This window comes from Hippopotamus amphibius, chromosome 2 (assembly GCF_030028045.1).
Source record: "Hippopotamus amphibius kiboko isolate mHipAmp2 chromosome 2, mHipAmp2.hap2, whole genome shotgun sequence".
NCBI lineage: Eukaryota > Metazoa > Chordata > Mammalia > Artiodactyla > Hippopotamidae > Hippopotamus > Hippopotamus amphibius.
In genome coordinates this window covers 70249435-70265241 of record NC_080187.1, presented here as the reverse complement: position 1 = coordinate 70265241, position 15807 = coordinate 70249435, and the positions used below count along the sequence as shown (strand labels likewise).

Sequence of the window (15807 nt, the reverse complement as noted above, 5' to 3'; positions counted from 1 at the left end):
CTACAATGAGGAGCCCGCATACCACAATGAAGAGTAACCCCCCTCTCTCAGCAACTAGAGAAAGCCTGTGTGTGGCAACGAAGACCCAACGGAGCCAATAAATAAATTAATTAAAAAAAAAAGTAAAAATAATCATCAGGACTTCCCTGGTGGTGCAGTGGTTAAGAATCCGCCTGCCAATGCATGGGACACAGGTTCGATCCCTGGTCTGGAAAGATCCCACATGCTGCGGAGTAACTAAGCCTGTGGGCCACAGCTACTGAGCCTGAGTTCTAGAGCCTTCGAACCACAACTACTGTGCTGCATGCCACAACTACTGAAGCCTGCAACAAGAGAAGCCACCACACTGATAAGCCTGAGCACGCAATGAAGAGTAGCCCCTGCTCACTGAAACTCAAGAAAGCCCTCGAAGCAACAAAGACCCAATGCAACCAAAATAAATAAATTTTTTAAATTAAATTAAAAACAAAAAACCAAAAAACTGCTTGTCCCAACTTGGAGAAGGGAGTGAGAAGTTTTATAGTAATGGTTCAAAGAGATCGTGATCATCTCGTGGACATTCTTCTGATTGGTTAATGGTGAGGTAAGTGGGAGTCAGCATCCTCAACCTTCTGGTTCCAACCAGTTTGAGGTCTATGTGCTTGTGGGCAGCACACCTTCCGTTAACTTCTCCCACCTGTTAGGAGTTTCAGTATGTGCAAAACAGCTCAAAGATATTGTTGTGTGTATCCGTTGATGAGGAACCTGGACCTTGTCCCAAGGCTGTACTGTTGTTTCTCTTGACTGTTTGCTTCTCCCTTGTCTCACATCCCCTCCCTTACCTAATTAACAACTGCTTGAATCTGCCTGTTGGAACTCAGGGAAAATCATGGAGGCTGAATGAAGCCCATTTCCAGTAATCAAAGAAATGGGGGGCAAAGAAAGTCTTTTGTGCCCAGGAGCCCCACAGGACCCTCCTCCATATCAGAACTGGAGTCATGGGATTACGTTAACTCTTAAATTTGTCTTATTTTTGTATCTCCAGTTATCTGAGTTAATAAACTTCCTTATAGTTAAAGCAGTTTTGAGCTGGGTTTTCTATTATTTGCTATGTTGTTTCTTTCTTTTTTTTTCCTTTTTCTATTATTTGCTATGAAAGCTTCCTATCTTACACAGGTACCAAATACAGACATGCTATCTGAGATCTTATGATCTAGTGGGGAAGGCAGACGATCAAATGCCTGGGTAGAATTATACTTCAAGCAACAGAAAACTGAACTCTAGTGACTGAACAAAAAGGGGATTGTTATTCTCATATAATAAGTCCAAAGGTAGGCACTCCAGGGCCAGTGCAGCTATTTGAGAATGCCAGCAAGGAACTAGGCTCTTCGCTTTCTGCCTCACTGTCAGTAGTATGTGGCTTTAATGGTTGTATGATGGCGCTACCCTTACTGGCATCGTGTCCACAAAAAGAAGGAGGAAAATAAAGGGGGCAAGGGGTCAAGGAAACATACCAACTGAGTAAGTTTCTTTTGAAAACCTTTGAAAGAAGCCCTACGCCATAGGCATAGGCTTTTGAAGAGAAGATCAAGGGAGGGAGTCATGATCAGTGACGTTGTGTCCCTATTACTTTCCCCCTCCCGAACAGTAAGTAATCAAGTTAAATTATTCCAGTTGTCAGGAAAGCCATCATTCTGAATAGCTAAATTAAACGTTAAGCACTGGCAACAATCATTGCTGCATCCACTGTTCTCTGCCCTGATTGGCTATGGCAGATACTTAAAGTGTGTTAAAATGTATTCTTGAGCAAAATTTGCAAAAGTTGGCTAGAGCAACGTATGGACAATAGACATTGCTAGAGAGTAGTTTCTGATATATACAGAAGGAGGAAAGCAAAGAAGTAAAATGGATTTTGTGAAGGTAGGATATCTGCTATTTTCATTTCTCCTGACTCTCCCAAAGTGACCAATAGACTAAAGCCCGAAGAAGGCTTAACAGAAAACAGATATGGTTCACTACTATGTAATTTTTCCATTCATTTTCTCCTTGATTTATCCATGTATAGCGATTAAAATTGACTACATTCTTAAAATTCACCCTTGATTTCTAGAGCATTATATGGGGTTTGACCAACCCAATATTACCCTAGTTTTCTTAGTACCATTGAAGGCTCTTTCTCTTCTTACTCTCTTCTTATTGTATGTACAATGTCCTATCTACAGGCTTGGCCTAGGGACAGAATGGACTTTTTCTAGTGAAAGCCCTGACTCTTAAATACTTCAGTTTCTATTTTAAAAGATGCAGTTATAATGGAAGAAATATATCATTTCCATCATATATTAACATTCTCACTACAGTTCAAAACCAATTAGAATTTTTTTGAGCCTTAGTTTGTTTTTGACCAGTGAAATATTAATATTAATATTTCCTGCTTTGGAGGAGGAACTAAGTATTATTTAAAAAAAACAGTACAGAGCTTCCAGATTGGTGAGATTCGAGGAGAGTAACATGCTGGGAGGGCCTGGATGCTCCACACCCCTTCCCACATACCTTGCCCTATGTGTCTCTTTCATCTGGCTGTTCCTGAGTTATATCCTTTTACAGTAAACTGATAATCCTTTCCTTGCTGTCTGAAAAACACAGCAAAGTTCTGGAACAAGCCAGACTGTCCTTGAGAGGTTTGCTGAGTTCCAATTATGTTCCGTTAGCAGACTGCAAACATGACTTCAATCACTGAAGTGATTTGAATGATATTAGAGACCATCAGTTCCTGCCTGCCAAATTCTCTTCATCACAATCCAAACTTGGTGTATGCATTGCTTTACACATGCGATCTCTTTGAACAACTTTGAACTCAGCCTTCATTTCAGGATATAACATAAAATATTGATGTGGTAATCATCTTCTTTAGCTCAAGATTGCTACAAGCTGGAGCTGAGCTGTCAGTGGAATGGGTTCTGGAAATTATCAAGCAAAGGGTTGTTGCACTGCCCACAGACAAGCTAAAGAAACTTCCAGAACTGATATTTAAATATGTGGAAGCAGGGGGAGGGAGAATTGGATGAAGGCAGTCAGAAGATACAAACTTTCAGATATAAGATAAATAAATACTAGGGATGTAATGTACAACATGATAAATATAATTAACATCGCTGGATGTTATATATGAAAGTTAACAGAAGAAATCCTGAGTTCTCATCACAAGAAAAATAATTTTTTTCCTATTTCTTTAATTTTGTACCTATATGAGATTATGGATGTTCACTGAACTTATTGTGATAATTACTTCATAATAAAATTGATGTATGTAAATCAAATCATTATGCTGTACACCTTAAACTTAGTGCTGTATGTCAATTATTTCTCAATAAAACTGGAAGAAACCAACTAAGCAACCAACCGATCAACCAAAAAACCCAAATATGTGGGAGAGATTCTGGGGAACAGAAGTAGACAGATTGCCTGGTGTATCTTCTAGTAAAGAGGATCACACAATCATGTTTGCAATGCACACTTTAAAAAAAAATATTTATTTATTTTTGTTGTTGGCTGTGTTGCATCTTCATTGCCGCACATGGACTTTCTCTAATTGCGGTGTGCGGGCTCCTCATTGTGGTGAATTCTCTTGTTGCAGAGAATGGGCTCTAAGTGCATGGGCTTCAGAAGTTGTGGCACATGGGCTCAGTTGTGGCTCATGGGTTCTAGAGTGCAGGCTTAACAGTTGTGATGCAAGGGCTTAGTTGCTCCACGGCATCTGGTATCTTCCTGGAGCAGGCATCGAACCCGTGTCCCCTGCATTGGCAGGTGGATTCTTAACCACTGTACCACCTAGAAAGTCCCTCAATGCATACTTTGATTTGCAGAATTGGTGCCAGTTGGCAATAGATCACTTAGATATTAGTGAAAAAAAAAAAGTGTGTACGGAAAGGGGATTCACAACAATAACATATGTAAAGAACTTGCTCTTAAAAAGTGCAAAAATAGGACTTCCTAGGTGACGTAGTGGTTAAAAATCTGCCTGCCAGTGCAGGGAACACAGGTTCGAGCCCTGCTCTGGGGAGATTCCACATGCCACGGAGCAACTAAGCCCATGCGCCACAACTATTGAGCCTGTGCTCTAGAGCCCGTGAGCCACAACTGTTGAGCCCATGTGCCGCAACTATTGAAACCCACGCACCTAGGGCCTGTGCTCCACAACAAGAGAAGACACTACAATGAGGAGCCTGTGCACCACAATGAAGAGTAGCCCTCGCTCGCAGCAATTAGAGAAAGCCCATGTGCAGCAACGAAGACCCAATGCAGCCAATAAAAAAATCAAATAAATTTTTAAATGAAGTGCAATAAATAAATAAATAAATATATAAATAAATAAATGAAGTGCAAAAATAGGACTTCCCTGGTGGCACAGTGGTTAAGAATCTGCCTGCCAATGCAGGGGACACAGGTTCGAGCCCTGGTCTGGGAAGATCGCACATGCCGCAGAGCAACAAAGCCCATGTGCCATAACTACTGAGCCTGTGCTCTAGAGCCCACAAGCCACAACTATTGAGCCCATGTGCCACAACTACTGAAGCCTGCGAGCCTAGAGCCTGTGATCCGCAGCAAGAGAAGCCACCACAATGAGAAGTCTGCTCACCACAACAAAGAGTAGCCTCCGCTCACCACAGCTAGAGAAAGCCCACACGCAGCAATGAAGACCCAATGCAGCCAATTAAAAAAAAGTGCAAAAATAAACAGATACAAAGGAATATTTATTGTGACAGAAACTGAGGCAGGGGTTAAGTGCTGATGTTTTATCTATGAGGTGATGTTTTATCTACGAGAGCATCGACAGGGGGAGGAAAAGAGGAGGTTCGGTTGGCAAGTAATACAAGGGGCCATAGTATGTGTGCTGGCTACTGCTTCGTGGTGAGCCTGGAAGAGACACAGCTTCACTGTGTAGGAGCACTGGCACAGTCTACACTACACTGGACAAGCTACGTGAAGAAACGGCCTCAGAGCAGTTTGTGGAGGGAGAAAGGAAAGGAAATTCTCCTCTCTCTCTGTATCTTTCTTTTTTTTAGATGTTTTAGGATTTTAATGTTCTTCACTTATTCAACATAAAATACTGACAATGTATAGACTCTTCAGCAAAGATCTTCCAGAACTCACAGTATCCCTCTGGTCAAACACTATAAAGAGAATATTCACGTGAACAAAGGATAAGGGAGTTGAACAGAGAATTTTAGTTCAACAGCATAACTGAAAAAGAGCCAATGAACCAACCTCTACTCTTTGAAAGGAAAGCAAAAGTGAACCCAAGAACTTCTAAATTTTTTTGGTAAAGCAGCTTTAAAAGAGAGGGAGGGTGGAAGGGGGGGAGCATGACTGTTGCTAATGTAATGCTATAATGCAGGAAGTCAAGGATTCTAACAAATTCTGAAAGTCTCTATATGTATTACTGAGTTACTGGAAATATAAACACATAGAGATATAAGCTATTTGGTAGTAAAAACAGACCTTCCTATATAAACATGTAGTATGTCACTTATATCTCTTTATGAGAATAACAGTATAAAGAAAGATCTCCAGTTTGCCCTTCAGTCTGGAAGACACAGCACACAGTCAGTCCAGATCTGAATTAACAGCTGTAGAACCCAGGAGACCTCACTGCTGTCATTTTGTAAAGGACCAAGAGTCGTGCTTCTAGAGGACACTTTCCACCCTCCACCCTGTGTGTCTGTGTGCCTCTAGAAACAATTCACTGCACTTTTCATAAGTCCATAAATCAAGTTTGAATACTGAGATCTAGCTAGAAGGAGTAGCAGCAAAGGCAACGTAAACTAGTATTTGTTAGAAAAGCAAGAAGATTTTTAAAATGCTTCCAGTTCAAGTCAGAATTGAGGTGTCTAAGTCCCACCAGCTGTGGATATTTTGCTGTTGTTCCTTGAAAAAACAGAAGACTCTATAATAAATGTTTGTTAAGTTTTTTGTAGCCGTTCCCAAGTTACTTTGAATTTTGTATGTTGTTCAAGGACAGGTACACATTGGTTTAGGATGTGTTCATAGATGTATCTCCAAAGAATTTTTCATGAAGGCTACCAGCTTCTGAACATCTTCTATCCTGTCAGCATTATAAAGAGAAAGCCCATTATACTCCAATAAAGATCTGAAAAAATAAAATAAAATAGAGAAACCGTGACACCTCCCACAGATCTATGCCCTTTCAAGGATATTATTTTTTTTTAATATCTCTTTATTGTTGGTATTCTTACATCTTTTTCTTTTTAATATTTATTTATTTATTTATTTATATTTATTGGATGCACTGTGTCTTCATTGCAGCACATGGGTTTTCTGTAGTTGCAGAGAACAGGGGCTACTCTTCATTGAGGTGCTCAGGCTTCTCACTGAGGTGGCCTCTCTTGTTGCAGAACATGGGCTCTAGGCGTGCAGACTTCAGTAGTTGCAGTGCATGGGCTCAGTAGTTGTGGCTCGCTGGCTCTAGAAGGCAGGCTCAGTAGTTGTGGTCCATGGGCTTAGTTGCTCTGTGGCATGTGGGATCTTCCTGGACAGGGATTGAACCTGTGTCCCCTGCATTGGCAGGCGAATTCTTTTTTTTTTTTTTGTCCGGAGTTTTGTGTCTTTTTTTTTTTTTTTTTTTTTATCCTTCTTCGTTGATTTTTATTTATTTATTTTTTTTTAATTTTTTTTTTTTTTTGGGGGGTACACCAGGTTCAATCAACTGTTTTTACTGCTGTGCCACCAGGGAAGCCCTCAAGGAGATTATTTTTAATTCAAGAGCTTTGTCGAGAAATCTTTTATTTTAAAGCATCATCTCGTTAGGCACTGCCAATGTAGAATGGAATATTCATCTTGCTTCTATTCTGGGCTTCATTGGATATACATAGGATGCTTGAGAATTACCAATAATATCATAAATCATTTGAGATTTTATAGAGCTAAGCTTCATGGATGCTTCACTGCTGTTAGTCTTTGTTGTTGTTTTTTTTTCTTTTGGTGCAAATTCCCTGACCAGGGATCGAACCCGTGCACCCTGCAGTGGAAGCATGGTCTTAACCACTGGACCACCAGGGAAGTCCTTCACCACCGTTATTCTTAATCTACTCCAAGACCAAGCTGATGCTGTAGAAGCTGAAACAGGAAGCTGTGTTGAATAAAGAGTTGTTTCTGGTCTGCACTTTGTATTCCAGAATGGAGGGGCACTCTCTGAGGGCAAACTCTAGCAGAATATCTTGATAGGTCACCACTGTGACCCCTGCAGAGCCAGCATTCTTCTGGGCACCATCAAAAATTGCACCAAACTTGTAAACACCAAACTGGTTTATATGGGAAATTTGAGGATGTGTCAAAAACCGGCAGTGCTCCCTTGACATCAGGGATAAAGTAAAATTCTCCTCTGGGCCTGGTCTCATTTGTGCAGTAATACATATAGGAGGCAACCTAATTGAGGTTCCAGGGGCTTGGATCCAGAATTTTCCTATAACTTCTAAGTTTAGAATGGATGACATTCACAGTTCCCAAACTTCTAGGCTTCTGGGCCTTAGCTGACCAAGCTCCTGTCATCACATAGTTGGCACACCTTCCTACTTTCAGGTCAGTCAGGTTTAAGGGGACAGCACTGAAGTGACTCAACCAACCCGCCTCTTTGAACAAAAATCATTATCTGGAATGGCTAACAATTTCTGCACGAGACTCTATGTGCTGTTATTAATCTCAGGTAAAGCTGATAGCCTGTGGCTCATTTCAAGAACTCTAATGCCAACTCCTTTGTGGTCTAATAATCTTTTTGTATCTCTTGACAACACAGAGCTCAGCAGCTTGGTGGCCTGAGCTGAAATTGACTGCCTACCTTCAAGTGTCCGCAGTGCATCCTGGGCTGCACGGGGAGTGGAGTTGGCCAGAGAGGATCCATCATGGGACAGTGCCCATCTGTCTCCTATCTCTTATTTCTGTTTGGTCAGAGTTTTCCCCACAGGGAGTTAACTCCTCCATCATTCCAGATCACATCATACAGCCCCTTTGGTGGCTGTTAGGGAAGTCAGATCCCTTGCCTGTGAGGTGTGGCATTTTATTAAAGTCTGAAAGTAGAAGAAAAAGCCAGAAACTCGAAGCACATTGCTACCTGCTCTGGATGTTCAGTGGCGGCCTTGACATAGGGCCTGGAACTCTCCTAGAAAATGACTGATTTATGCCCCAGATGGCATAACTGTGAAGGCTCAAGTGGCATTGGTTGCAGCAGTGGCAGGTGAGGTGGAGCAGGAAGCTCTCACCCATACTTTGTGGCTCTCCTCCCTGAAATTAGCAATGCTGCCTGTACAAGAAAAGCCTCTTTTTGAAACAACATGGATGGATTTGGAGGGTATTATGCTTAGTGAAATAAGCCAGACAGCAAAAGACAAATACTGTATGATATCACTCACATGTGGAATCTAAAAAATACAACAAACTAGTGAATATAACAAAACAGAAGCAGACTCACAGATTATAGAGAACAAATTAGTGGTTACTAGTGGGAAGAAGGAAGGGGGGAGGGGCAAGATTGGGGTAGGGGATTAAGAGATACAAACTACTATGTGTAAGATAAACTACAAGGATATATAGTACACACAGGGAATATAGCAAATATTTTATAATAACTATAAATGGAGTATAACCTTTAAAAATTGTGAATCACTGTATTGTACACCTGCAATAATATTGTACATCAACTATACCTCAATAAAAAATCAATCAATCAATCAATAATTAGAAAAGCCTCTTCATTCAATGGGCTGCATATAATAACAACTGGCTACCTAATTAATTTAAGGAAAATGAATTTTTTTTTAAATGGATATTTTTTATTTATTTGTACTTATAAATGAACCAGCCAAACTGGTACTATTATGATGTGGCCAAATACAAAACATCTTTCTACAAATACTAGAGTGATGAACAAATTAGGGGTTGTAGCAAAATAGCAAAAATGGCAGAGGAAGTCTGTAAAGCACATTGTAGCTTAACCCTTCACCTTAACACAACTGAGGTTCTTAACAAGTAAAGCCTACCCATCCCAGAAAATATGAACAATCCTTCGTCACATAGTTTGTATTTTTTAGGTTCTAGATCCTAAAGCTATCCAAAAAATAGTATTATAATCTAGTTATCTATAGCCAGACATCTTTTATCATGTTGTCCGTAGAAGCCCATGCTTCTGAAACCTCTTTGATTAGATTCCAATCATACCCCCCCAAACTGACACAAAAGGCATAATGAAAAGCAGCTTATCAAGTCAGAGAGATACATAATTCTAAAAGAAAAATTTTAGAGAATATAGTCACTGCTGAAATTAAGGCTGAATAACACAGCCATCGTTACAAATCTTCAGGCTGTATGTTCATAGAATAATTTGGGAATAAATCCATGATTTGCTGCTGGGAACTGAAATACTTAGCTGTTTGCTGTATTAGGGTATAGCTTTCCCCAGCATTTTCCAAGGTAGCCTCCAAATCACTGACCGGAGAATTTTGCTGAAACTGGATCTGGGGCTGCAGGAATTCCTCAACATAGTTGTTGAACTGATTGTTCCAAGTCTGGTTATTCCAAGCTTGAGGGCACCAGGTCTGACTGTTCCAGGGGTGGTTGCTCCAAGGCTGACTGTTCCAGCTCTGGTTGCTCCAAGTTGGGTTATTCCAGGTCTGGTTACCCCACATGGGCAGGTTTGTGGAAGAGTTCACCAGGCATCCCTGGTTGTAGGAATAGAAGCCTGGGTATTCTGTAGTTGCTGGGCCCTGAGTCACACTGTTGCTATTCCTTGGCCAGTTGTTTTTCTGCCACCTCTTACATTTCATTCTCTGGTTCTGGAATCTGTAGCTAAGGTTGAGGATGTTGGAAAGTTCTTGCATCTGCTGGAGGCTGAGGTATTTCTGCCTCTGAAATCTGTCATTGAGCACACACAGCTGGGTCTGAGAGAACACGGTTCTGATCTTCTGTTTCTTGACCGGGACCTTCTCTTCCTTCTCTGTGCTCTTCTCGGCAGACGTGGGCTGTAGTTTTCCTCTGGGGCTTGTGGAAGAATCAGGACTGTCCTGAATAAGCACATCCATGGAGGAAGGAAGAGGAGAGACCGTCTCCGTGTTGAGGGCCTCAGCAGGTGACATTTGCAAAGATGCATAATTTTCTTCAGGCCCATAAATCTCAGGCATTGGGGAAGATTGGCTAGAATCAGATGCTTTGTGGCCAAGCAGGCTTTGGGGACAAGCTGGGTCCACACTCATGTTGTTGAAGGAGAGGGAAAAAACAAAAACCAAAAACCAAATAGCTAGATGGTAGGAAAAGTCCAGGCTTCAGAATCTAAGTAGAAGAACTCAGAGAAAGGTGAAGATCTCCAGGTATAAAAGTATTAAAAAAAGATGGGATGGAGCGAGTCACCTGTGCTATAACAGGAGCCAACCAGCCCAATCTAGGAAAATCAGGAAAATGAATTTTTAAAAAAGTTATGAGAAAGCTCTCAGGTTGGAAGGGGAGGCTGGGGAACAAGATGTGTAAACAGAAATCTGCCCGAAGGTCTCTTCTACAGGTGCTGCTGAAAAAACTATGATCATTTTAACTTGCTTCCTTTATTTTGTTCAAGGTTCAAATTCCCAGGACAAAGTGTCTTGTTGGGCAAGCCTGAGTCAAATGTCCACATTTTTGGATGATAAGGGGTCTTTAATGACCAAGATTTCTATCTCATCAAGTCTATATACAACTGGGAGAGAAAAATTCTAAAAGGAAAACTGGGTTAGATTAGAAAGGAAAAACTATGCTGTGTTAACAAAATTCACCCCTATGGCTGTTCAGCATCCAAACAATTTCATTCCCATATATATACTTTTACTCCTGCCTAACAGAATGCAGCTATTCCTCATAAAGTAAAAAAAGTCTCACTCCTCCCTCGGAAGGAAATACTTCAGTGTCTCATTACTTACTGCATCAAAATCTGTCAAGGATGTCTAGGTGAAATAAATTTCTGCTCTAGCTCTAGCTCAGCTGTCTTTGATCAAGTCCCTAGAAACAGAGCCCAACCCAGGGATCCTTGTGCAAATGACTTGCTGGGGAAATGCTTTTAGGTGAAAGGGAGTGAGTTTAGCAGGATAGGGCAAGAAATCAGTCAAGCCATGATTTGGTCTCAGCTGGAGATTAGTGTCAGCCTGAGCCCACAGAATTCTGGAGTCCGGACTATACACAGAATTGGTGCCAATTTGAAACACAGCTATGAATAAATGATCTAGATAAAAAGACAACGTGATTTACCAAATGAAGGCCCCAACCCAACTAGGGTCACCTCCACCCGGAACATATAGTTTAGTAGTATTAGCCTTACCTCTCTTGCTTTTATTTTATATACATACATATGTATATATTTATTTATTTATTGGCTACGTTGGGTCTTAGTGTGCCATGTGGGCTTTTTGTTGCTGTGCACGGGCTTCTCTTTGGCTGTGGTGTGTGGGTTTTCTCTCTACTTGTGTGAGGGCTCCAGAGTGTGTGGGCTCTGTAATTTGTGGCACTTGGGCTTAGTTGCCCTGTGGCATGTGGGATCTTAGTTCCCCTACCAGGGATCGAACTGGCCTCCCCTGCATTGCAAGGCGGATTCTTTACCACTGGACCACCAGGAAAGTCCCTCTCCTGCTTTTAAAATGGGGACTTCTAGAGGTCCCAAATTCCCTTATACCCTCCTCAGAAGTTTCTAGTCCCATTGATGTTAGAAAAAACACAAACTTTCCAAGTAAATGTAAGTTGATCTCTTCCAGTTTATAATGATCTAATTCAAGGTAGATAACTATTCAGTTAACTTACAGGTCAGACCTCTTATTAGAGCTGTTTGTTTTCATAAAAAGCTCTTTCACCTCCACCTTTCCAAGACTTTCCAAGGTCTGGGTTCAAAGGGTTTAGATGTTCTGATAATGGAAGGAAAGGGCCTTTGTGAGTAAACTCTGACCTCTGAGGCGTAATCTGTCTGGCGTCTGAATTTTGCCACCTACTCTCCCTATAGTTACCAGTGAATGACCAAAGCTAGTATAACTGGTGGTCTGGTTTCTCAGCACTCAGCCCAGTGGTCTTCCTTGACCAACTCGATCTCATTTTGGCTTTCACTGCTATTGACAGTCCTTTGAGATTCTGCTGTCTCCATCTAGTCCCTAGCTGGGCTGTCTACCTTATAGCTCCTGCTATGCAGTGACTGCCTCCTTCATCATGGTGGCTCCATGGCAAGCCCCTTAGCACTTAACTAGTGTTCCTCCTATGCCACACAGGAATCAAAGGGAATTCTGAGGCGAGAACGAGAAAGAAACCTCAGGTTTTGTCCATGCCCAAACATGATATGCCTCAATTCTGCTGTGCTTTACAAGCTTATTTGGTCATAGGGACACTCTGCAGGGTTCCAAACAGAAGTCAGTCTTGAGCCTTTCTTCTCTGTTTTTGGCTTTTTATTCAACCTTGAATTTCTGCTCTCACTTGCCCTGCCCCAGGCTGAACTCCAGGGTGGTCTCTGAGGAACCTAGCTGACACTTTCTACTCTGTCAAATCTGTCTCATTACTATCAAAATCACTTCTCCTCCCCATTTTGGTCTGATAAGCAGATATTATATGCTTTCCCTCCCTACTCTACAGACTTTTTTCGTACTAGGTGAACAAGGTGGCCCTTCTTTTCCAGTGAAATCTGTCAATGATAGAAAGACTTCAGGGAAAAACTGGTCAAAGGGAATAAGATGTCCAAAAGGGGAAAATGGGGAATTCCCTCGCAGTCCAGTGGTTAGGACTCTGAGCTTCCAATGCCCCGGGGTGGGGGTGGGGGGCACAGGTTCCATCCCTGGTCTGGGAACTAAGATTTTCTGTGGCCAGGAAAAAAAAAAAAAGGTGGGGGGTGGGTGGAGTTTGAGATTTTGAAGTGTGAGGTTTCGGTGACCAACCCTTATTTCCTTCACAATCACAGGTTCGGGTGTTACAAGTCTGAGTTTGAGGGGAGCAGGGAGAAATAGGGGGAGAGCTGTAGAAAGGGAAGATAGGAAATTCTTACGGGTTCTGTACAAAAAGCGAGATGGAGGATAGAAAGGTTTGATGTCATAGGATAGCTGGTTTATCATTTTACCCAACACTGTTGCTAGTGCCTGCTGCTCAGTTAGCAAACATGGAAGCCCAGCCTCACAAAACATTTCCATTTTACACATTCAACCTTTACTTATCAGATTAGCTCCCCATTTTAAATACAAATGTATAACTGCCTAATCTTTAATTTTCCAGGTATTCCCTTCTCTCCTTTTCCTCAAGTCAAATTTTTTTTCCCTGACTGGCAGTGTTGAGGCCTGGCTTGGGTAAATGTTAATCTGTGCGTATATGCCCCAACATCTTTACTTTTTCATCTAAGAGGAACAGAGGGTCGAACTTTAGTCAACACACTGGGATTTTGCTAGTTTAACTAGTTTTGTTTCAAGCAACTATTGTTGTGCATGTATATACATACATGTACAGATGTATGTTGGTTTCTTTTCTTAAACACATCTCACAGTACTGTTTCTTTTTCAATGCCAGTTTATTATTGGTCTCTCCAAATACTTTTTGCTAACCACTGCCTCTTCAGCGCCTACCACTGTACACTGCAGGAACTAAATACATATTTGATCAATTAATGAAAAAAAAATGGAAAACTTGTGGTTCTCTTACTACATGTTGCTATATGCAGATTCCTGGCACCTCTCTATAAAGATTGTTGTTCAGTAGAGCTTAACTGTGATCCATAAATCCTTATTTTTAACCAGCACTTGTTGATTTTGAATGTGGTCTTAAGAACAGTTTGAGAAACACTTGAGATACTCCTTCCCAAGAGTTCAGTGCCACCAAGAAGTTGGGTCAGGACTTCCCTGGCAGTACAGTGGTTAAGACTCTGTGCTTCCACTGCAAGGGGCACAGATTCGATCCCTTGTTGGGGATCTTACAGGCCGCAAGAGGAAAAAAAAAAAAAAAAAAAAAAAAGGTTGGGTCAGTTTCACTTCAAGCTTTGCAACAATGGGCAAACCTTGGTAAGTGTAAGATGTAAAATATAGCTATTCAAGGCTACTTTACATTCAGCCAACACCAAGATTAAGTCCCTTTTCAATGAAGATTTTAATGGCATTGAACGCTTATGGACAATAGGTTTCCATTGGTCTAAAGGGAAAATTTAAAATATAGGTCCCTTATCTAGCAGCAGTCTTAAGCAAACCACAACCTATCATGTGTTTGTGGAACTGTAATTCCATTTTGAGTACCAACAACATAAGGCTTTTAAATATAAGACCACTGATATGGTTAAGAGAAAAACTGCTTTGTCCATTTTCCTAGTCTCTATGTATTCCAGTGGTATCAGTGATCAGATTCAGGAGTAACCGTTGGATCACTCAATAAATTTCAAGTACTTTATATCATAGTTTCATTACATAAATTATTAACATTTGAATAGTAGCAAAAAGTTTTAAATTTCTTTCCTCACTCCTGATAAAACTTTAGTGCAATCTGGTTTCCAACAGTCTGTTCACATACCAATTTTAAAGAAGTTAAGCTAAAAACATGTTTGAAACTACGTTTAAACTTTTAAATCAGCCTAATACTACTTTTCACAAAACTGGTTGTGTTCCATTTGTTCAGTGAATTTTAAGCTTGTTTACTTCTGAGAATTTTCTTAAATTGCCAGCCCATGTTCAAACATTTACCTGTAAGAGTCGAAATGAAAAAGGCCTCTCTCTGCAATGTTATAGTCCCAATTTACCAACATCAAATATTTTAAGTAGGTTGTGTTCAAGATCTGATTTTTAAAAGGCAAAAATAAGAACACTTTCTGCCAATAGTCTACTTACATAACTAATTTTTGAATGACAATTGAAAACTCTGAAAGCCAGTGTTCTCTCCAGGGATACTTTCCCCCAGTAGGAATAACAATTTGACTAAAATGTTCATTCCTGACAATTTTTCTCTAGGGGAGGGGCACATTTCAACATGAGTAACTATATTAAACCTACACAATCCAAACTTAGCCATACTTAAGAGTACCCAAGAGGAAAGCTACTAATACCCAAGTGGCAATTCAGACTAATTTCACCTTTGGGGAAACCTTATCACAGGTAGCATTTTAAATGTTGTGATATCACTGTCACCTATCAAGAGAACACCCAATCCCCCTCCCTAAAAACGAGTATCAATGAAGTTTTAAACACCACTGTGTGTACTACTCATACATATTTCAGAAAATTCTGCTCACTCTACATTCTTCTATCATACACAAGTCTCTTTTCTAAACTTTAACAAAATTGCATCCATGAATTCCTTTCCATGTTACTGTTGAGTTGTTCTCAGGCTTTCTGGACAGTTGGAGGTTAACAGGTAGCATTTGAAGGATTTAATGAGCCGAGAATCAGAAAAAAATATTTTGTTTTTATGTAATTATCCTGACAACAAACCAGCGCTGTTTTAAAGATAAATCCTAAGAAACTCAAAGCATCTCACAGATAATGTGAGAACAGGAGGATCTGTAGAATTGGAATGACAGCTTTCAATATGCTGGACACCCCTTTAAAAATAACAGCCCAACTACTGGAATTTTTAACTTACCACCCCTACCAAATTTGGTTTATAAATGCTAGAAAAACACTTCACACGAAAAATATATAATTTAAGATTACTGTATTTCCTTACAAGAGGAATGTTTTAACAAATTTTACAGGTGTCAATCAACCCTTGTTCAAATTGGGCACACATCAAATCTAGCATTATGGGAGTTTTATTTGGAAGTGAACTTTTAACTATCAATACAAATGCCAAGATACTACACAA

General features: G+C 40.6%; 1 protein-coding gene and 1 pseudogene across 1 annotated transcript; both read right to left on the bottom strand.

The window, feature by feature from the left end:
• Nucleotides 1–6021: 6021 nt before the first annotated feature.
• Nucleotides 6022–8256, bottom strand: LOC130844374 (phosphoserine aminotransferase-like; annotated as a pseudogene).
• Nucleotides 8257–8959: 703 nt separating this feature from the next.
• LOC130846031 (homeobox protein NANOG-like) lies at nt 8960–10238 on the bottom strand. Its single transcript, XM_057723992.1, has one exon. The coding sequence runs from the start codon at nt 10236–10238 to the stop codon at nt 9336–9338; it is 903 nt and encodes a 300-aa protein (XP_057579975.1). The 3' UTR covers nt 8960–9335.
• Between the last annotated feature and the right edge of the window lie 5569 nt (nt 10239–15807).

Excerpts from the sequence above, each read along its gene's own strand:
- LOC130846031 (XM_057723992.1), bottom strand. The coding sequence starts at position 10,238 with ATGAGTGTGGACCCAGCTTGTCCCCAAAGCCTGCTTGGCCACAAAGCA.